Here is a 21,890-nt window from a genome sequence, read left to right on the forward strand (position 1 = left end):
GGTATTCCTCTTCTCTTCCAATAGTTTTCTCATTTGGACTGAAGACATGGGCACATTTGAATAGTTTTATGCCTTTTCCCAAACTTTAACAACTTAAACAAAAGGCACTGATCTGAAAGATGATTCAATTTGAGCTGTTTTAGAGCTAACACGCTAAAGCCGTTTGTTAGCTAGCTTACATTGTTGGTAAAGTGGACACTCAGGGGGGTTATTTGTCACATGGGGTATAAAATGGCGGGACTTATTTTTTCTTTTGTGTCCAATATGTTTTTCTGATCACTTTATTTTAACATTAGCTTTTATAGAGGCTGTATATTTGGGTAATTTCAGTGAATTTGTACATTTTACACCTCATAGAGTACTTTTCCAAAAAATCAACCGTAGTGCAAATGAGTGTCATGGACACATCTGGCATTGCAACTGTTTTAAAACATATTTCGTCCTTTTATCTCAAAAAGGAAAAAAGTTGCAACGGTTCAACCTAAAAAACTCCATTAAAGCAATAGTGACAACCAACCCCACACATTGTGACAACTTGCCCCCACATGGGGCACATATAATAATAACTACTTATTGCAATATCAAGGAAAAAAGAGAGCAAGGTTTACGTCAAGCCGAGGATTCAAGCTTTCATTTAATGCAGGTCTGACTCCTGTGGGATTTTCTGTTGATGAGCAGCGAACTCTAGACAAAAAAAGTGTGACAAATAGCCCCGGCCTCTCCTGTTATATACCAGTGGAGGGTAACTACTAACTAAATATTCCTTGAAGTACCTTTAAGCTAAGTATATTGGCTGCAGGACAGTAAGATAAAATGAAAAATCCACAATATTAATCTACTCGGGGGCACTCGTGGCTTTTTAATCTCGCAAGATCTCGGCCCATCGCTTGACTGTAGCGTCCAAATGTTTTAATGTGAACAATTACTCTAGTATTTTACCTTTTACAGTCAATCTGTATTAGTTTGTTAATATAGATTGTATTAAAATCCCAAGCTTTGTAATATATGACATTTCATAGCCTTTTTTTTTAGCGAGAGAGAGAGAGAGAGAGAGAGAGAGGGATACCTATTTGACCTTTGTTTAAAACCCTGTAAGTTCCTAAGATTCACAATCTCTTTCACAGTAGAAACTTGGCCCCAGATGAGACCCTGTTTCTCGCTTTACTGTGGTATGGGAAGCCTTCTGGTTGGTGATGCGCAAAAGCTTATAGTAATCAAACTCACTGGTTGGTTTGATATGATCTTTTCCCACATTAAGAATGAATAAATATTGCTTTTACAAATATGGTTAATTATGAACATACAATAAAAGTCACTCTTACACCTCTATATTCCAAACCAGGTGCTACTTTTGCCATAGGAGGCTGCAGACTTAATAATGACAAAATGTCAACATGAGCGTGGTTTCGATTAAATGTTGATATGTTGCCCACACAGCCATAGCTCCTCGTAGCTCAGCAGGCCTGAGCAAAATATGGCTGAACCACACAGCTCTCCATCCAGCAAACAGTAACACCTCTGGGCTAAAAGTTGACTAAATCTTGCTCCAACGCTTAAAATGAATCATTACATGCACACATCTTTGGGCCAGTAAACGCAGCCTGCCCACCACCCACCCGCCTCCATTCATAATCCTTTTAAATGTGTTAAAATTGTAGGAAAGGTCCATTGTCAAAAAGCGCTGCCCACTCCCTGCTAAAGCCCAGCGTTGGCGTCCCACCGTTCACTGGTTAAGTATTTGAGGTTAGAGCTCTGATGTGGTTGAATATGCATGACGCTCCTGGGAGTGCTGCGCTCGCAGTTTACTTTCAGCACCGCGCCATTGAACAGCTCCACTCAGACACACGCTATCCAGACGCACAGGCGGACAGACAGGCTGCTCATAACGGCGCCCCGCACAGTCGGACAGAGCGAGGGCGGCAGAAAGACCTTTTTATCTGTAATCAAATCTCGGTCACGGGAGGGTTCGCATCCGCATTAACGTTGAGCAGACCACAGAGAGCTCTTCCTACGATAACGAGACTCGCAACAGCGCTCACATACTTTTACTTCACTGATGGCATCGCGGGGAGGAGTGTGAAGAGGGAACTCGCAAACACTTTGAGAGACATTGGAAACAATTTGGAGCTGCGCGGCCCGGTCCTCCCGACCCAGACGTGAGCACAGGCTGCACATAACCGGATCGAGAGGCGGGAAGAGGACAGAGAGAGAGAGAGAGAGAGAGAGAGAGAGAGAGAGAGAGAGAGAGAGAGGGAGAGAGGGAGAGAGAGGGGGGAAGCAGGGGAATGTGTTTCTCCCCTCTGAAAGATTCAGACGCACTTGAGCCTGCCGACTCTCCATGCGTGCGACATGACTGCGCTGCTTGGATTTCTACGTTGTTGCTGTTAAAATAATCAAGAGGCGCTGACTTTGAATCTGCCTGGAAGAGAAATTCGTGAGGGATCTTCAAGGAAAGGCTGCCACCGAACGCGTCCCTGAGCTCGTTATACTTCGCACTCGGTGGAGGGAAAAAAAACAAAAAAAAAAGTGCGCTAAAGGAAAAGCTCTCTCCTCTCTGGCACTCAGGGCTCCTCTCTGGCACTCCGCAGGCGCCTAATGATTCGCTAAAGCCAGCGGATGACAGCATGCCAAGCGCTACAGTTCGGTTAGTACGGCACCCACTCGCTGTGTGTTTTCTGATTTTACGCACCGCCGTGCACGCAGCCACTTATTCTGTCTCTCATCTCCAATCCAGACTTCCTCGCAACAAAACAAGTGGCTGAGCGAGCACATCCCGCACGTCGCCGCGCTCCCGGGGACCCGCGGCTCTGGCTGCAGCGGGGGCGAAAGGAATGGCTTGCGGCGCGTGTTACTACCTGGTCATCAGCTCCACTCACCTGAACAATGGGCACTTTCGGAGAGTCAAAGGCGTCTTCAGAGGGCCACTGCGCGCGCCAGCCACCAGTGACTCACCGGTAACTAATAATCACAGTCTCCCGCAAACGGTTTCCGCACTGTTGTTGGCTTGTGCACGGTCATTCACAGGTCACATGTGTTAAGAATGGCAACTGCACTTCAGAACTACTTTCCCCTCCCCATGGCCTAAGTTCTCGCTGAGTTGTGATGAGAAGATGCATGATTCATGTGTGTGTTACAAGCGGAGGCACGAGAAGGTTGCAGTTGATGAGTGGATCAAAACAAGTCTAATTACTCAGAGTTATTAATATATTCCAGTGGGCCGTGATGACCCGTATGACATAAATGTAGCCTTTTTCTTCCTTTCTTTTTTTGCCGCGTGCCTCCTGAAGACAAAGTGGCCCCTGAGTGTCAGAGTGTATGTAAATGCGCCGGTGCTGTATTGCTCTTTAAACCGCGGCGCGTATCAAAATCGAGGAGCGCGGCGCGCGGATCAGGAGGGTCCGCGCGGTAATCACGCATTATTCATGAGCTCTTAATGTGAGACGAGACAAACTGGCGGAGCTGATGACAAGTTTGATGAGGAGGGAGGAGGAGGGAGGAGGAGGGAGAGGGAGCAGCTGGCGCGTGTGTGTGCGCACGTGCGCGCCCGCGTGCTCGAGTCATTACCAGTCTGTCATGTTCAGCCCGCGCGCTCCGCTGTGATGGGAATGAGCGAGCGGAGCGAGGGAAGAGAGAGGGGCGTTCTTGCACGAGCCGAAGATCGACATGGAAACTTTTTTTTTTTTTTGACATCTCCTAAATTGAGCTTTTGAGAACATGTTTGGGTTTTGTTTCTCGAAATGGAACCTGAATGAATTTGGTTTTCAGTCTTTCTCTTATGACAGACTGAAAGATTCTGACGATACCGAACAAAATGCGGCCTATAGGGTAAATATAAAACATCAAAAATAAAGTGAGGTCTATGTTAGGAAATCCGTGCTTTTCTTAACCACATGAACCGAGCACATTCATTTTTGTCTCCAGTTTGGCACTACCCAAATCTGAAAGCGAAAACTCGACAAAACAGACAAAAACGTGCCGGGATAAAAAGCGACAAAAACACAAGACTAAAGAGTGAAAAAGGAGCAACAAAAAGTCACTGAAACACGTCACACAAAGCCATTAAAAACACTTCCATTCCAAACAAAAACATGGCAGAAATGTGACGACCAAGCGACAAAAGAAAAATTAAAAAACAGCAAAAGAAAGGGATTGAAAAAGACACAACAAAAACACTTCCAAAATGTGACAAAAGCAACGCAAAAGGGCGATGAAAAGCAACACAAAAGTGACAAAACAAAGGACTAAAGACTGACGAAAAAGCAACCAAAAAAATCCACAAAAGAGTGACAAAAAAAAATTAAAAAGTGACCCAGACATCACAAAAAACTACAAAAACACAGCTAAAATGCAATAAAAAAAGCAGCGACAAAGCTGAACAGGAGAAAATGTGCTCAGTTCAGGTGGGGTTAAAGAGAAGTTATAGGTGTATATTCTTAACCCGCTCTAACTTCATGTCTTCATTCTCTACACCCACATCTCCAGCTGTCGCCCCGCAGCATTTTCTTCTTTTCACATCGACTGTACTTCCTCTGTACTTGCCCAAACCATCTCAATCTGGCTTCTCTGATTTGAAAGCTACAGCGTGACCTGTATCTCCTCAACGCTTTCTCCTAATCCTTTTCATCCCCGTGGCTCCTAAAGAGAAGCCTCAACCTCTGCTACTCTCTGCTACCTCCAGCCTTGATTCCTTCCTTTTGTGCCGTCTCAGAACCACAGCGTTGCCGTTCTGACCGCTGTCCTTTCATGCTCGAGCACGCAGTCTTCTCTTTAAAGTAAAACCGTGCACCTTCTGAACCTCGACACTCTCTGACATCGCTGCTTCACTCACATATGTGTTTTTTTTTTTTTGGTTTCGTTTCCCTCCTATTCAGCTAAATAAAACCAAACACATCCCATTTAAGAACGCTAAGGAAAAAGCTGCCTCGCGTCCAATGTATGACAGTGCGTTGGTTGCCATCTACAAAGCACTCAAAGTTAAACAAGTACTTCAGAAAAGATTTTGCACATAAACGCCAAGGCCAGGTATCATAAATGAGAAAGTTGCTTGTGGTGCCGTGTGGAGCTGCAGGAGAGAACGGATGAGAAATGCTGAACTTTGAGACGCTCTTGCTTTTTTGATATAACATAGACACATAGAACATCAATATTTTTCGACATTGCCTTTGTGAAACAATCTAATGGGCTATATGCACAGTGACCCCACGTGATTTCCGCCCGGACAGTCAGCCAGAGGCTGTCCTTCCTGTCTGTCATCTCTTCCCATTAAAAATTAGCAGGTCCCACAGAAATGAAGCAATAGCTTAAGATTTGGTAAAGGACAGCGAGTAAAAGTTCGGATGTGGCTGGAGCAGGTTAAAAAATATTACGTGAGACGCAACGACTTCACTGGAGGAAACTCCGTGTTCATAACGGTGGATGTTTTTGTCTTGAAGCTAACGCGGCTAACAAAATAAAAAATAAAACTAGCGCAAAGTTTTGAACGAGCCTGCGCAAAAAAGAATCGTCCTGTTAGTAGTTTAAATAATATTTACTTGTTTACATGTTATATTATCATTTTTCAACACTAGCCTTTAGCTCTAAGATAAAAGCTCCTACCTTACGACAGCTGGCGTTTCCTTTGGGGCTGGATTCACAGCGAACATGATGTTTGTAATACGTTGCTGTGACTGTCCATCAGTAACTCGTTGTCCTTAACCAGATCCTGAGCTATCGCTATTTTTGTGTGGGAACCTGCTAATTGTGAACGTAAACGACCAGCGACAGGAAGTGCTGCGTCTGGCTGACTGTCCAGGAAGACGTCACGTGGGGAAACTGTGCATATAGCCCATTGCACTTACTAAGAGCAAGAGACCCACAAAAGCACACAGCTCGTCTCATTTAGTTCAGCAGGTACTTGCAACATTACAAGAATATAAATAAATACACACATTTTAAGTGTTTTGTCTGTTTTAGGCAGAAAGAAAGTTGAACTGCTGAACTGCTGAACTTATCAATAAGATGGTGCTTTTATTTTGGCGTGCTGGGTGGAAACAGGAAGTCACTTCTTGGCCGGCGTTGTTATGATTTGAAGTTATGCACAGAGTCAATTTTAATGAAGAAATGTTGGGCGAAAAGTTGTTTTTATTATTAATTTTTTAAGCCGCCGACAGGAAGTGACATAGAAGAAGGTAACATTCCATAGCGGTTTGAGTCATTTCCCATTGACTTAACATGGTTGGCATGGCAACATTTTAAAATTGTTTACCTTCTTCACTTCCTGTCAGTGTCCAATAAGGAAGTGAAAATATAAACATCACAAAAATGGCCGAACTAAAGAAAGCTGGGTACAATCTTAAATATATTTCTGCTAACTATGTTTTAGCAAAAATTGTATCTGATGTGTCATAATAATGGCAAAGAGTTCCACATCCCTTCAGCTTTGACAGAAAGTTCACAGAGCAGTCTCAACATTCTCAGGCGCTGCGGTGCCAAATCATGAAGATTTTAAACTCTAAACTGACATTCAAAAAGAGAATTACATTTTTGTGTGCGGAGGGTGCATGTATGTGCTCCTGGGGTTTGTATAGGTTGGCACCGTGTTGTTCCTCTGGCTGCCCCAGTCTTTTTCACTAAAACACTCAACCCTCATTTGGGATAATGCATGTTTACTTGTGTCTCATGTGTGTTCATTTTCATGCAGGTCCCAACCAAATAGAAAATTAAATAATACAAATAAATATGAAAATAAATATACTTTGATTGGTTAACACTCGAGAGAAAATGTAAAATAAAGTTTATTTTTTTAAAGAGTTGAAACAGAAAAAAAATACCTAAATGACGCTCATAAAAACAATTCCCCTTTACAAGATCTTTTAAATATAGTTTGAGTAAGTACATGCTATTATTATTGCTGCTCTGAACTACAGCGGGGAAGGACATGCAGAGCTGTGCCACATTTGCACAGAGAAACATTTAGGCTCAAAATGGTGGCTCGCAAGGTCACCAAAGCCGATCAGATTTATCCTTATTAGAGTGGACAAGGGCCAATTCACGAGCCTGTCAGCATGATAAACAGTCGAGTGGTCCGGCAGTTTGGAGATGACCTACCGTGTTAGCTGAGGCAGGAGTTTAGCACAGAGCTTGTCCAGGGTTAGACGTGGAAGGTGCGCTGCCCATTTCGCCCCTGTCTGTTTCACTGTGGGAGAGGCGTGCCGGTGTCTGTAGTCTGTCTTTGATTCAGATCAGTGAGGAACAAAGCATTTGACTATGGGGATTTGTCGGAGAGAGCGGTCTTTGATGAGCTGGTGAAGCATTAGTAAAAAATACTGACAGAGAAGCCCCGCATAGTGAAATAGTGTGTCATTCGCAACTTGAGTTCAACGGCTGGTCTACGTTGTTTTGAGTTCATTTGCAAGTTAAGAGATTGTGTTTCTATAGAAGAAGAAACAGCAGTGCGCAATGTAGCCCTGATGAAACGGTTTGTGTCAGGAAGGGCAGCTGAGATTAAACAAGCAACAATTTCTGCACAAACAGGTTGTATCCAATCAATCATAAATATATGCACGCTGCTACTTGTACTTTTACCTGCTGACTATGCAACAGTTGAGACTATTCTCATTGCTCTTGCAACCACAACCACTAACATTATTACGACTATTGTGAAGCGCAGGAAAAGACATTTAGAAATTGCAGTCTGGACTTGAGCCTATACGTTTCAGAGGCAAACTCCAGAGTCCCTGTTCCACCTCTTGTTCATTAAAGCTCCTGTACCTGAGTTCTCCTATTCTGAAAATGTGATCGAGGAGAGAAGTTGCACTGTCCCAAACCCACTGCCTGTGTTACGTAAATCGCCCTTTGAAGCGCTTGACGTGTGCTTTGAAGCGTGCTTTGAAGTTTTGTGTAACTTTGTGAGCCGCGTGTGTTTGGGGCCTTGGTCGCAGCTCATTCTCTGTTAAACTCTCACAAACCCTTCCACACCGCGATTCTTCAAGTGCCTGACATTATACGCGTGTTTTACAACATTCAGACTGTGAAGCAGAGTTTACTGTCAACAGCAAACCAAACAACTCCCAGTGCACAAGCGCACACTGCCAGGTTCGAGATCACTAAGAGATAAATTATTCATAACATAATGAATTCTGCACTCAGAGGTCTAATTCTTCCCACAAATGACTTTTCCAGTGTTCACTGGGGTAAAAAGGATTTTCTCCAAGAAAAAACAACTTGGCACAGAGCCTTTAAACATAGGGTCTCTGACAAGATAACTTTAGTCAGGAAGAGATTCATTCAAACTGTGCTTTTCACAGGACAAACCCAAAGCATTTCAACGCACAGTTAATCAGTCATTCATATGTGGTGGTAGCCACAGCTGCCTTTGGGGCAGACTGAATGAAGTGTGGCTGAACACAGCTGTACAGCAAGTTTTTCCATTGAAGTCGTTTGCTCTTTCCACCATTGAATTCTTTACTTTTTTTTTTTTTTTTGCATAATAATATTGCAAGAATTACACAATAATTACTTTATTATTATTTTATAGGATTAATCGAGCCTAAACCCGTTCTGACCAGATTCCCTCTGAAGCCCTCTCTGTGTGAGGGTTTCTTTTTCTGTGAAGTTCCTTTTGATGTACGTTTCACTGGTGTTGCAGAAAACAGACTAATTCGTGGCTTTACAGCAGCATAATGTTAGTGAGAAGTAAACGGGATGTCTCCATGTCTGTGCTCTTGTGTGATTCGGTGAGACCTGAGCGGTGTTTATGGAAATGAGGTGGCATTTAAACATATGCTTGGGCCATTATCCTCAAACTGCTCTTTAGTTGCACAAAAAGCAGAGCGCCGTGTTTGGAGAAGTCAGAGGCTTAGCGACAGAAGTGAAAGCATCATGATGAGGAGGGGACAGGGGCGAGGGACGGGGCCAACTGCCGTGCCATTTGGTGTCCCAGTCTGCTCCCGGTGCATGCAGAAAGCACCCAAATTTCCGACTGTGGTCATGATAGGCGTGAGGCGAGTGTTTAAAGAGGCTGATCCAAAGCTGCAGTTTCATCGGGGCCCTTCGAGGATAAATTAAGAACAAATATTTAAGATGGTTGATTTTATGTGTTTTGTGGGGATCTGTGGATACGTTTTAGTCTAAATCCTACTACTTGATTTCGTTACTAGAGTAAAAGTACAGATACTGCTGGTCAAATATTAGTCCAATAAAAGTAAAAGTTGTTCAGTCAAAGCACTTAAAGTAGAAAGTATTTGAGGCTTCAAAAACACAGAAAGTTTCACTGTCCGTACAACAAGACGGGGACAAAAACTCTTCCTTGTAGGGAGGCAGTGGCATTGAAAGAACATCTGTACAGCATCACATGCTGTTCATATTGTGTGCATTAATAGGTTTTTAGAATGAACACTTTAATTTGGTGCCTTTACAGACATGTAGTGAGTAGAAAGTATTATTTTTATCTCTCAAATATAGTGAAAGAAAAGTATGTTCTCAACACAAATAGTACTCAAGTAAAGTCTTCACCTGGACAAGGTGGTTTGAGATGAGGACGTTCTGAAGAGTCTTTTCGATCTGATCAGACTTCAGGCACTCATGTTTGTATGTAAACTCTAGCCCCGCTCCTCAACTCAGACCAGGTGACAACTTTGAAAACATTCACTACCATAAATAACCCCTAGACGACTGAGAGCTTACGCAAACATAGGCAATAAAAGCTTCATTTGTCTGTGACTGAACATAGGCCTGATTAAACTCCAACTTTCATGTCACTTTCAATGTTGTCTTGGGGGGGGGGAAATTCCTGTACAATTTTCCGAGTATTAAACAACTTTCAACGGAATGTGCAGAAAGACGGCGCTTTATTTTAGTTAGTACCGGCAACACGACCGTGAAGTATAAACCTAAGCTAGTCTTGATCTTTTAAGTCGAGATGCCTCGAGACGGGACGGCTCAGGAAGTTGCTTGTCTCAGTATATCTCGGAGCTTAAAAGAAAATGTCACCTAAACTTTTCCCGCTAATGCTGCAGTCATCTTGTTCTTTAAAAACACACACATACACACATACACACACACACACACACACACTCACATGCGCGGGGATTGCGCTGCTGGTGCGCGAGAGTCTGAGCAGGTGAGCGGCGCTGAATACTAAAGGCCCTGTATTAGCGGCCCATTCTTGCTGACCGTAGCAGAGTGCTCCCACTGATCACCACTAATGCCCTCCATCACCGCGTACAGCAGAGCGGGGGTATGCGCGCGTGTCTATAGGCTGGGTAATTGGAGGAGATAGGCGAGGTTGCATAAAGAGGCAGGAAAATGCATATAGGTGGGGGCACGGAGACAGTTTGCCATCGATTGGAACACTCTCTCAAGCCTTTATTGACGTCTCATTTAGCTAACGAATTCATTAGCGCTTCATGGCATAATAACTTCTACTTGAGAACCAGGAAGGCTCCCGGAGGATACGCGCGGCTGCAGCTATTTCCGAACTTCGCCAAAACTCTTCGTCACTTTGATAGTCTGTCTCCCTGCGCGGTGGCTCTGTTCCTTCTCCCCCCCCTCCCCTCGCCCCTTCGTTCGCAGTTTGCTTTGCTCGACATTGTGTAACTTGTAAATGAACCTGCTGTTTGGAGGTGACATAAGCTGCCAGATTGTGGGACACAGCTACTCCTGACACAGCAGCGCATTCATCCTCCTCCTATAGAGACGTGCCTTTAAGTGTCATAGGCTCCTGCGCTTTGTGAGTAAATTAAGAGGAAACAGTGCTCCCAAATGTGTGACAGTAGATCAATGGAATAACCATTTTTAAAGCAGAAAGTACTTAGTGCTGTCACCTTCTAAAAAATTATATCCGCATGACTTCAACTACTACAATTAGAGCCCTTGTTATGGCGGCGTCTGCCATTATTATTCGTATCACAGATCACTTAGCAACAATTGTCTGTTCAAAACGATACTATTACTTTTCCAACTATTGGACTATTTCAGGAAAAAGCACTTTCATTGAGTCTAAATCATTGTAGCTTGGCGGCAGAATCTCTTAAAGCAGTGGCTCTCATGTGGTATGGATTCGGGACCCACCATTACCCTCGGATGACAAGCCACACAAAAAAATGTAATTGGTCATATATCGTATAAAATATTGTAGCTTTTATTGAACAAGCGGAAGATATGCCTTTGAGACTGAAATGATGATCAAAACAACCCAATAACATTTATTTTAACAGACTCCAGTAGTGTGACCATGCCATTTCAGGTGGAAATTATTGGAAAAAAAGGTTCCCTGGAATAAGCTCGCACCCCACTGAAAATGTCTCCAATCGGGAATCACTGCCTTAAAGGAACAGGCCACCCTTTTTCCATACTGACATATGTTCGTACCTGAGCTTAGACGAGTTGATGTGTACCTGTCTGGTCTTCGCACGTACGCTCAGTCACGCAAAAAAACCAAAGACATTGTTAGCATTTAGCCTCTCCCAGCCTATCCCTATGGCTCCAAACGGGGGTAAAGTTAGAAGCGAGCTCTTCCACGTTTTTCCTATTTAAATACAGTTACATGAGTATAGTTACACAAAATCAAACATTTCCAAGCGGATAAAAAGTGGTATTATATTTGAAGGTGTAATAACACGTTAGGGGCACTTCGACGTCCGCACAGTAATATCTTCAGAAATCTTTAGGAGTGAAGATATTACTGCGTGGACGTCGAAGTGCCCTCAGTCACAAAGATCAGGCAGGTACGCATCAACTCGTCTAAGCTCAGGTAAGAACATATCTCAGAATGGAAAAACGGTGGCCTGTTCCGTTAGCACATATCTCAAACAGAAAGGTAATCGTTTGACCCTAGAGTCAAACAACTTATACTTCTTTTGGACTCTTTGGACTTCAGTGTGCGCGTTATTGACGGAATGGTGTTCGTCAGATTCAAGTTACTACTCCTTCTCTCCTTCTGGTAGTGCAGCTTTAACCTGCCACTCGGAGAAATCCACAGAGGCACAGCTCAGGAATTAAACGAGCACTTAAACCCACACAACGCCTTCCTGTGGGATAAGTCTGTGGTGTTAACCCGCTACACTCACCGCTCGCCCTGTGTTCTCAATAGGAGCTCTTCCAGGTTAGTTTATGAATTGAAAGTGGTGATTTATTGATGTTTGGGTCTAGTGTCTGAGGGGGAAAAAAAATCTGCTGTTGTGGCTTGGCTCTGGCCTGCGTAGGTGTGTGGTCAGAGCTGCTGCACAATGAAGCAGCAGTGAGAAAGCATCATGGACAGAAGTGGAGGAAGTTTACAGTAAAAGTTATGCTCGAACAAAAATGTAAATTGAGAGAAGGTGAAGTATAGGTTGTGCATCGAAGGACTGCATTACTAGCACTGCTCACTGTAAGCACTGGTAATACGACACAACACTGTGACATGATTATCATTCTCCTCTTTTAATCTGATAAAACCCAGATTGATAATATAATGTGAATTTCCTCTGCACAGTATTATCAATCTGGAAAGGTTCCCATTGACATCGTTTGGAGTTAGGACAGTCTTTTAGCGGGATATTTGCATCTGATTGGATCCTTCATACCCAAGTTGAAACTTAATTGTAATTAGAAATACTAGTAAAGCAAATCCATGTTATTGTTTGAAATGGTAATAGTGTTTTTAAGTAGCAGCATCTCGTACTTTTGTCGTCATTGGATTATTGTCGCAGCAATCCATCTTTGCCACCAAAGGTCAAAAATCTAATTTAGAGATACAGACAGAACGGCCCGATCTTGTGTTTCTAAATGTAGACTATAGTGTAACATTTTGCGCTTAGCAGGAGCGCACTTTGAGATCTTGCCACTCCAGACTATTTAAGTGGGAAGTACGTGGGGTGGAGAAACACCCATGGCCAATGGCGATGTTTGGTAAACAGCCATTTTTCACCAGCCAGACTCCGCGGTGAGGGGGAGAGAGAGGGGTTGTGGGGGTGAAAATGTGCTTTTGTTTTGGTCACGTTAAAGCAACTATGGCCGAGCGAGTGCCTCAAGACACAGCTTTGTAATAAACAGAGCATTTAGAGCTGCGTTGTCCTTGCACCAGGCACAAGATCTGGCCCTACCTGTTTTAGAGCAGTTTTCCAACGAAGACAAAGATTGTTAAAGGGACTATACGGAGTTTAAAAATGTTAAAACTATGTATTTTCCTCCCCCTACATGTTCCAACCATGTCCTAATGTGTAGAATGAGCCCAGACCTGTTCACCACAACTGCCTCTAAAATCCTGACGTGTTACTTCGGGTCTGAATTGCTGCCATGCACGAGCTTAACATAGACGGTGCAGTTACACGTATGGCCTGAGGTGGCAGTAGTGAGTATAGAATGGCGAACTTGCATCTAGCCCCTTTAAACTGTCATCTGTGTTGAGGATGTTTCGCCTTTCATTTCAAGAGCAACTATAGACCTTTGTTTTACCAGCAGGAAAGACTTTTACTGATCTATCTACTTTAACTTTACTGTCCAAGTGTTCCTGTTTGATATTGTCACTTCAGTCTCCCCATGCGCAGAGCTGTGCTATTTGAATTTATGTTGAATCACAGCCTTAAACATTGCTCAATCTCAAATATCATCGACTAATCTACAGCCTGGCAGTTACAGCACACTTTGTATGAAAGAACTGGAGAGTATTCAATTTGAAGCGGAGGTTTTTAAAATGTCTATTCTGTCGATACATTATATCAAAGCCATATTTTATTAAACTAAAGTCTAAAAATTTGTAACGTGAGTTGGAGATCAAAATGAAAGACAAACAGAAATCATGAATCTGATATCTTTGTCTTTAACCTTTTTATGATATTTTTTGCTCTATGGCCCAGTGATTTTAACATAAATCCAGCTCTGGCCGGTCACGCAGCAGGACACACTGGATTGTTGACGGCCTGTGGTTGGACTCATTTCACCCTCTCACTGTCGCCTTTTTCCTGCTCTCTGCTACATCGCCTTTACATTTTATATGACAACCAAAGTGACACATCCACAAGTGCGTGTTTCCACTCAGCAGATGGCCAGCCCCTCATTCGGGATAGTGCCTTGGGACAGATGTTTGTGTGTGTGTGGTGATTAGCGATGGCAGCATTAGATAATTACCTGGAGCCCGTAAACTCTCACTCACATGCAATTAGTGCGCGTTTGATAACTGCGCCATGTTTGATGAACCATCTGGAACCACAGCTCAGGCCTGAAGACGGGTGCTCAAACGTGGGCCCATCCAGTCCGTGTTATCAAAGGCGGACATTAGCAGAGGGGACAGGTGAGGACTTCAAAGTGCATGTGTTTAGTGGCATATAGTCAGAGGAGAGGAGGAGAAGCATTTGCCATGAAAGAAAAAGGGGGCAAAAAAGAAATGTTTACAATTTAGAAAAAGATATGTTTGTGTAAACTCTCAGTCATCCAGGAGTGTTCCGTAGTAATATTAGGCGTCTGTGCTCATTTGTTTTGAAGTGAACACAATTTGCTTCTCACCAAGATGTCAAAGTAACTCCTCCAGTAAATAAACAGATATGGAATTGCCCATACGGTCATGGGAGAACAATTTGGAGAAAAATCTAAACTTTCTTTAATTATTCAAAAACTACTTTAACAAATGCTGAATTATAAATATAGTTTTCTACTAAATAAAGATACAAAGACATGGAGAGGAGCAAACAGCCCATAAATAACATAAATAGCATCGTGCTGATGCTAACGCTACCTAGCGCTAGCTACGACTGCTGTTTTTTCGCTTCTACTGAACAATCTGCTGTGAATAAACATCCCTATGGACGCGATTTAGACTTGACTTTGTTTGTATGTGATAAATAAGTTTATATTTTGCCAGAAATGGCTAAAAAAGATTGGAATAATTGTGTTTCCCAAAAGATTCTGTTTACCCCCTTGGCGAGGCCACTCCCCCTTCTATGACGCGATGCCGTCTGTATCTATTGAGAAGACATATCATTAAAAATAATGCGTACTGTCAACATGTTCCTGCCGTGACACTAGTGCCGTAATAGAATGGTTCTAAAAACAACAAAAACAATCTAACAAGAAGGTTTCTGTTACTGTCATTTTGGATTCACATTTCACAGCTCCTTCTGTATTCTCCTCATCAATAGCCTTCTTTGAAAGTCATATTTTCTCTCATTTCCGCCGCTCTTTTACCCAGTCAAAGGTCTGACCTGTTTATTTATGTGTGTACATTCTGCCTATACGCCAGCCGGAGAGTGGAGGCGAGCAATATTGCAGTGGCAATATCTCGGACGATCCCTTGAAGGAATAACGGGAAATAGAAGCTTATATATATATTTGTTGTGGTCACTTTTTCAATAACCTTTATTTTGCTGCTTGGCCTTAGCCCTGGATGTTTACTGTCTGCAATTTGGCCTGGACTCTTCTTCTCATGAGGTAGTTCTCAAACTGTGGTATATGGGGCCAAAGTGTTGGTACTTTTGGGCTTGTTGTTTCAGGATGGAGTTTCATTTATAGGAGTTAAATATTTAAAATTTACAGATTAAACAATTTTTCCTTAAAGATCGTAGCTATATGTGAATAAATGGATGGTTTTAAGTCACAGATTCAGTGCACAATGTGAGCAAAAATCTGGATTGCAGGGCTTTGCCTGGCCAGAGAGGTCATAAGTGATATTATTTGAGCAAATTATATGGTTAACCTGTTAACCCCCACCTGAACTAAGCATATTTTCTCCCATTTGACATCAAAATAACAACGAAAAGGGAAATGAAAACATGATAAAAACTCAACGACAATGTGACAAAAAAGTTACGATCACTTTTGTAGGTCTTAACTTTCAATGAGGCATTACACTGTTGCTCTCCAGTCCAGAAGCTTTTAGATTTGGGTAAAGTCGAACTGGAGAAAACTCACTCGGTAAGAGGTTAAAAATTCTCAAATACTGAGAAAGGATTACAGGTGCATTAACCACTCCAATTTCAGTTCACTTGTTTGGAATATAACTACGTTCATTTGTGTTGGCCACAGTTTTGGACTGACTACACATGGGGGGCTTCAAAGAAAAAAGGTTGGGATACACTGCTTTAGAGAGTTAACACTGGTCCCTAAAGGGAAATGTATCCTCTGCTTTGACCCATCCTCGGGTAAACTGTCAGGAGCTGTGGCCAACAGCCGCGCCAGCCTATTCTAGATCCAGGATTTTTTTTTGTTTTTCCTGATTGTTTAGTTAAATTGACACGTTTATAGTGTTGAATACCTCATAGGGATTAAACATGGCAGATGACAACATTATTACCAAGTGACACACAAGCTGTTTCTTCCATTGGGCCTTTCTTCCATAAACACAATGCGGCACAATGTACAGTGTTTTTGCTAAACGTTTCCCTTTGCCCTGTTTGTGCGTTTTGCTTTGAGCTTTCCCTTATAGGAACAGATGCAGGAGAGATTAGAACTCTATTAGCCTATTTGCATACGGCGCTGGTATAAGTGCGTGTACGTAGGTGTGTCGACTGCACATTTGCACCTGGGTTCTCAAATGGCTGTCTCCTGCGCTGATAAACAGGCCGGGGTTAAGAGCATCCAACACAAATTAATTATCTCTCCGGTGCAGCACAGATGACTCACTAACAGATGAAACCTGTGCCCCCTTAGAGCTGAAGGCCCCAAACATTTCCATATAAGACCAACGGGTTGCCTCAAAGTAAAAGCAACTTCATCATACAGTATCAAATCTTGACTTTTCATGTGCAATCGGACAATTTTTTAAAAATAACAGAGACGGGAGTAAGTCGAGCAGCCACTTTGCATTTATAGATCAAAGTGGGAGAGGAATTTGAATGCAAACGAACAAGTTTCACTCCCCAGAAAAAGTCCCTGACATGAGATCAAGGCTTTCCTTTCGCAGTGCCCTGGATAGAAAAAAAGGTTTTGGTGCAATGAAAAATGGGACAGGAATATTCATAAGTGTGGATAACTCTGAAGCTACATGAAAAATAGAAAAGACCGTGTCGATTGTTTAAAAATGTATCTCCATGAGAATTTTTTTCTTTTTTTTTTCCTATTCATTTATTGCAGGAGTTGCCATCAACAATCATCAACCTCAGACCACTTCATTTATTTAGGCTTGATGGAAATTTGTGAATAATCGTGATTCATTTATTACATCACGATGAACGTCTGAACCGAGCACATTTTCTACAGTTTGGCTTTGCCCAAAACCTAAAAGACGACGAAAAGGAGGATGAAAACGCCGCAAAAAAGTGACGAAAATGGTAACAAAAATGCTTCAACAATGTGACAACAAAATTGCGATCACTTTTGTAGGCATTACACTGTAAGGCTGAAACAACTAATCGATTAATCGACAACTAATCGAGTATTGAAACAGTTGACCACTATTTTAGACACTCAAATAGAGCAAAAATTACATGAACATTTATTTTTAATTTTTAATGGAAACCCACTTTGTTTTTCAAATTAGGATGTAGTGTTTTGTACTTTGAACATGTAATAAATATCTGTCTGTGCCTCATCCAATCAGAAAGCAGAATTAGCACTAAGCACATCAAACAAACACTCACTTTAAGTTTATTACATCAACATGTCCTCAAGCTTTAGCTCAAGCACTTTAGCTTTATGTGATTAAAAAATATGACAAAATTAGGGGTGGAACTTTAACGCATTTCCCCCGATTTCCCCCCAAGCCGGAACCTTTCTATGTGCGTGTTTCTGGTACGCACGTATATATCTGACGCACATCCGCCCACAACAGCGATGGATGGAGACGCTTCACTCGGCCCGTTGGGGACTCAGTCCTGATGGGACGATAGACAGCTGTACTGCTGTGTGCAGGTTGTGCAAAAAAGAGTTCTCCTTCCACCGTAGTTACTCAAGTTTAAAATACCATCTCAGTTACACAACATGTTGGGGCAAACACAGAGAAAACCCTTGTCAATATTCACCTTATTCCGCCCCGCCCACTTTTGCCACTTTTTGCGTTGTCTCGGCATTTCCGTTGTACAGACACTTCTGGTCGAGCGCGAAGCCCGTTCATTTAAACGGAGAACGAGGAAAAATATTCTCAGCTCAAATCTGATGTTTAGTCGATTGATTTGTGTAAAATGTTCAATGTTCATTTGCACCAACATGTCAACACTGCAGCGTTTCTCAGCGCGGCCTAAAAACGGCTTTGTTTTCGTGTAGTGACTGATTTCATGTGGACTTCTCCAGTCCCATGTTAACACATAGGAGAAAAGGGGCGCGCATAATTAATGGCGGCGCCCACGCCCCACTCCGGAATAAGGTGAATACGGAATGGCACGTTGATTTCTGTTTACAGCCATTGTTAAACACTTAAAGGCACTGTTTTGTGGCTCTTTTGCTTGAGGCATTATTATTGCTGTTTAATTTAGTTACATGAGTGATCACTCAGAGTTCCTAAAACACTTGAAAAGCATTTTGTCTCTGTAACTTGAATATCTATACAGATTAACAATAATAAATACATTTGTTGTTGAACTCATGTTTCTATCTAATTATTGAATAATTTAGGTGCAAATCATTGTTGGTTTTGGTTTTCGATTAATTGCGATTAATTAATAACAGACCTGTGATTAACTCGATTAAAACATTTCCCACCACTAGAAAAAAATACAATTTTATACACCATTCACTGCCAAGCAATTAATCAATTTATCGTAAAAAAAATAATAATTGGTAGATTAATCGATTACCAAAATAATCGTTAGTTGCAGCCCTATTACACTGTGGATTGAATTTAATCCCGTTTCTATAATAAGCACATTTTCAGAGTTATAGACAGAGTTTACAAATTCGTATTGTCAGTACTTAAAAAACGTCACTCATTGCTGTAATGTATAAAGTATGAGTCCTGGCACTACCGGCTGAATGTTATTGGTAATGTTATTGTTTCTGCTGACTCAGCCTCCACCTTTCACCTCGTTCACCTCCTTCACTCTTGACCTCCGCGCTCTAACCAGCCTCCCTGGAGAAAAATAATTGTATGGAAAGGTCACCGCGTGGGTCAAGGAGTACCAGATAAAACCAGCGCTAATAGCTGATTAAATCACTTTTTACCTTCAATATATGCACGCATCAGGCGTCGAGGAGGGGAACGCACGAAGGAAAAATGCACTGGCGCTGCAAAAAAAAAAAGTGTTAGTCTATGTTAGATTATAATAACATTGTGAGTGCATTGGAGTGTGCTCATTGTGCTCTCATGTTTATGTATCATGGCGGGTCGGACCTGCGAGGACATTCAGAAATCAGGCTCGGTCATGCATCGGTAACAATGCACAGAATTAAATCAGACTTACCTCCACCAGCACCAGCTCCGCTCCATCCGATTCAGCTTCAAGCGCATCGATAAACAACGGCAACTTTCAGTGGCACACGCTGATCTTTCACTCAAAGCAAGGTCAGTTTCAGCACTGTGTAAATATTGTGATTATAATGGGCTGAATGAACTGAAGGTAGATATGTAATACTGACTGAATGGGGGGGACAACAGACACTTGATATCGCTGTGATGTCGGTTTCTTAGATAGATAGATAGATAGATAGATAGATAGATAGATAGATAGATAGATAGATAGATAGATAGATAGATAGATAGATAGATAGATAGATAGATAGATAGATAGATAGATAGATTGATAGATTGATAGATTGATAGGAAAGAAAGCAAATATCAAAAAATTGAACTCGAGACCTTCTCTGCCTTTGTGCCGCCGTGTCGTGACTTCCATGTAAGCTCAGTATCCTGTGTATGTATTATCCAATCAATCACAGACTTGCTTCTTTGCAGACATAAAGGGGTTCAGCGCACTCCCACTGAAACCTATTAAAGAGCTGCCATAACAGTGAATTTCTCCACTGTGAGAGACGAAAATAAGTTCTATCTTTTCTTAAAATGTGTCAATATTATATACTCCTGGCGTTTGTACTGTAATTGGTGGAAAATGGCAGTGGGCTTTGGCGAAGTCGTTGAAAATCTAATGACGACGTACATCAATCTGATTCGGATTACGATTGATCAAAATCAACAACGCATTCATCATTTGGGGGGAATTAAGCTTCCCATCAGGTCATAAAGCAAACACTGCTGCTGCAATAATCCCGGGAGAAGCAGTCTAGCCTCTCTATGTTTAGCAGGTCGGCGGTGCCAGGTTTGGGGTTTAGCTATGTGCTGAAATGTGCTGGCAGTGTGTCCGGTATGGCAGGATCATGGTAAGTCTGGAAATCGCCTCAGGACAGCCACAGCTGTCTGGATTCCTCCCCCATTCCTCTGTCCGCTAGAGCGTGTTATATGTTCAAGATCGTTTCGTTGTCATGTCTCTCGCTGTGAGGTATATTCCCTCAACCCCCCCGGTACCGGATTAGTGACTATTGTGAATAGAAAGCCACAGAAACAGTGGAGAGATGGTGTTGTTGGTGTGTGGGATGGCTCTGAGATTGTGTCTGTGGCGGCGTGTCATGGGTATTCATCAATTTCCCAGCTCCCCCAGTTTCTTACATTCGAGCCCCGAGGCGAGAGGAGCACACAAACTCAGCTACATCTGCGCCGCTCTGCTCCCTGACATTGTTTCCATTGTCAAAACTTCTTGTTTTGTGTTGCGCGTTGTTACATACTGTACATGTGAGCAAAGGGATCTGCAGGGAGAACATACAGTAGCATCATCTCCATGTGTGTGTGATCACAGATTGAGTTTCCCCGGGAGTAAAGAAATCTTTGCGTAGATCAAATTTAGCCAAAGAACGAGCAGAAAGAGACACAATTGGATCAGGAGTGATTTGTTAATATGTATCCGTGTACTTGTCCATGATTTAACGTTGTGTCAGAACATACCCCGCTAATGTTGTTGTTGTTGTTGCTGCTGCACTTCTTCTTCTATTTGGAGGCACAGACGTGATGTTTTTCTTTCTCTTAAATTTGAACTGCTGTATGGAGCTCACGTCTTTATGGGGATCATGAATCTAAAACAACATTTTCAAGCTTTGAACCATGTTATAATGTGTTCCCTTATAAATAACATACTTGTATGCTATGAAGGTTTGTTGTTTAGGGGAGCGAGGGGAGGGGTTGTGTACAACAAGTGTGAATGGCTAAGGGAGACTTTCAGCTGTTTTAGATCTATATTTTATAACCAGCAAAGTATGGCGATCATGATATGTTTGAGGGTTAGAGATTATTACCAAATACCTACAAAAATAATAATACCCCCTCTTTAAAGGGACTATACAGAGTTTAAAAATGTTAAAATTAAGTATTTTCATCCCCCTACATGTTCCAGCCATGTCCTAATGTGTAGAATGAACTCAGATCTGTTCACCACAACTGCCTCTAAAATCCTGCACTGTCACTCAAAAAGGTGTTAATTCGGGTCCGAAGTGCCGTCATGCATAAGCTTAATATAGAAGGTGCAGTTATTCATATGACCTGAGGTGGCAGTAGTGAGTATAAAATGGCTACTTGCATCTAGCCCCTTTAAATAAAAGCTAATAACAAGTTTACTTAACTGTCGCATGTTCAGTTAATTGTTATTGTTTAAATATGTCAATAATGCCATTCATTGAATCAGTCCATTGTTTTGTATAGCCCAATATCATTACAAGAGTTGCCTCATAGGGCTATAACAGATACAAATGTCTAAGTATTTTATCTGAATATTTGGTAAAGCTTGATATTAAGGGGCGCTCGCTAAGTATTAAGGCATGAGTATAATAGGCCATGAATAATATGCTTGTAAAGATATTAACAAGCTCATTATACTGTTATCAATACCATGCTAATGAATAATATGCGTATTCATGGTCTGCACTAACCCTAAGATAACCCTAAGATTAACCCTAACCCACTAACCCTAAGATTCGTTTTTTAATACCTTATTAATACTTAACGGGCACCCCTTAAAGGTCTTATA

General features: G+C 42.1%; 1 protein-coding gene across 2 annotated transcripts in view; it reads left to right on the top strand.

The window, feature by feature from the left end:
* Positions 1-1,805: 1,805 nt before the first annotated feature.
* LOC306967322 (uncharacterized protein) overlaps positions 1,806-21,890 on the top strand; it is a 71,317-nt gene continuing 51,232 nt past the window's right edge. Inside the window, exons 1-2 of one of the 2 annotated variants that reach the window (XM_079562304.1) lie at positions 1,807-2,644; positions 2,735-2,954. In XM_079562304.1, coding sequence (XP_079418430.1) covers positions 2,832-2,954 — 123 coding nt within the window. In that variant the 5' untranslated portion in view covers positions 1,807-2,644; positions 2,735-2,831. Of the gene's footprint in view, positions 2,955-21,890 lie in introns of both variants that reach the window. The other variant, XM_079562305.1, reaches the window with a different exon arrangement.

Source organism: Gobius niger, assembly GCF_951799975.1.
Source record: "Gobius niger genome assembly, chromosome: 8".
NCBI classification, from domain to species: domain Eukaryota; kingdom Metazoa; phylum Chordata; class Actinopteri; order Gobiiformes; family Gobiidae; genus Gobius; species Gobius niger.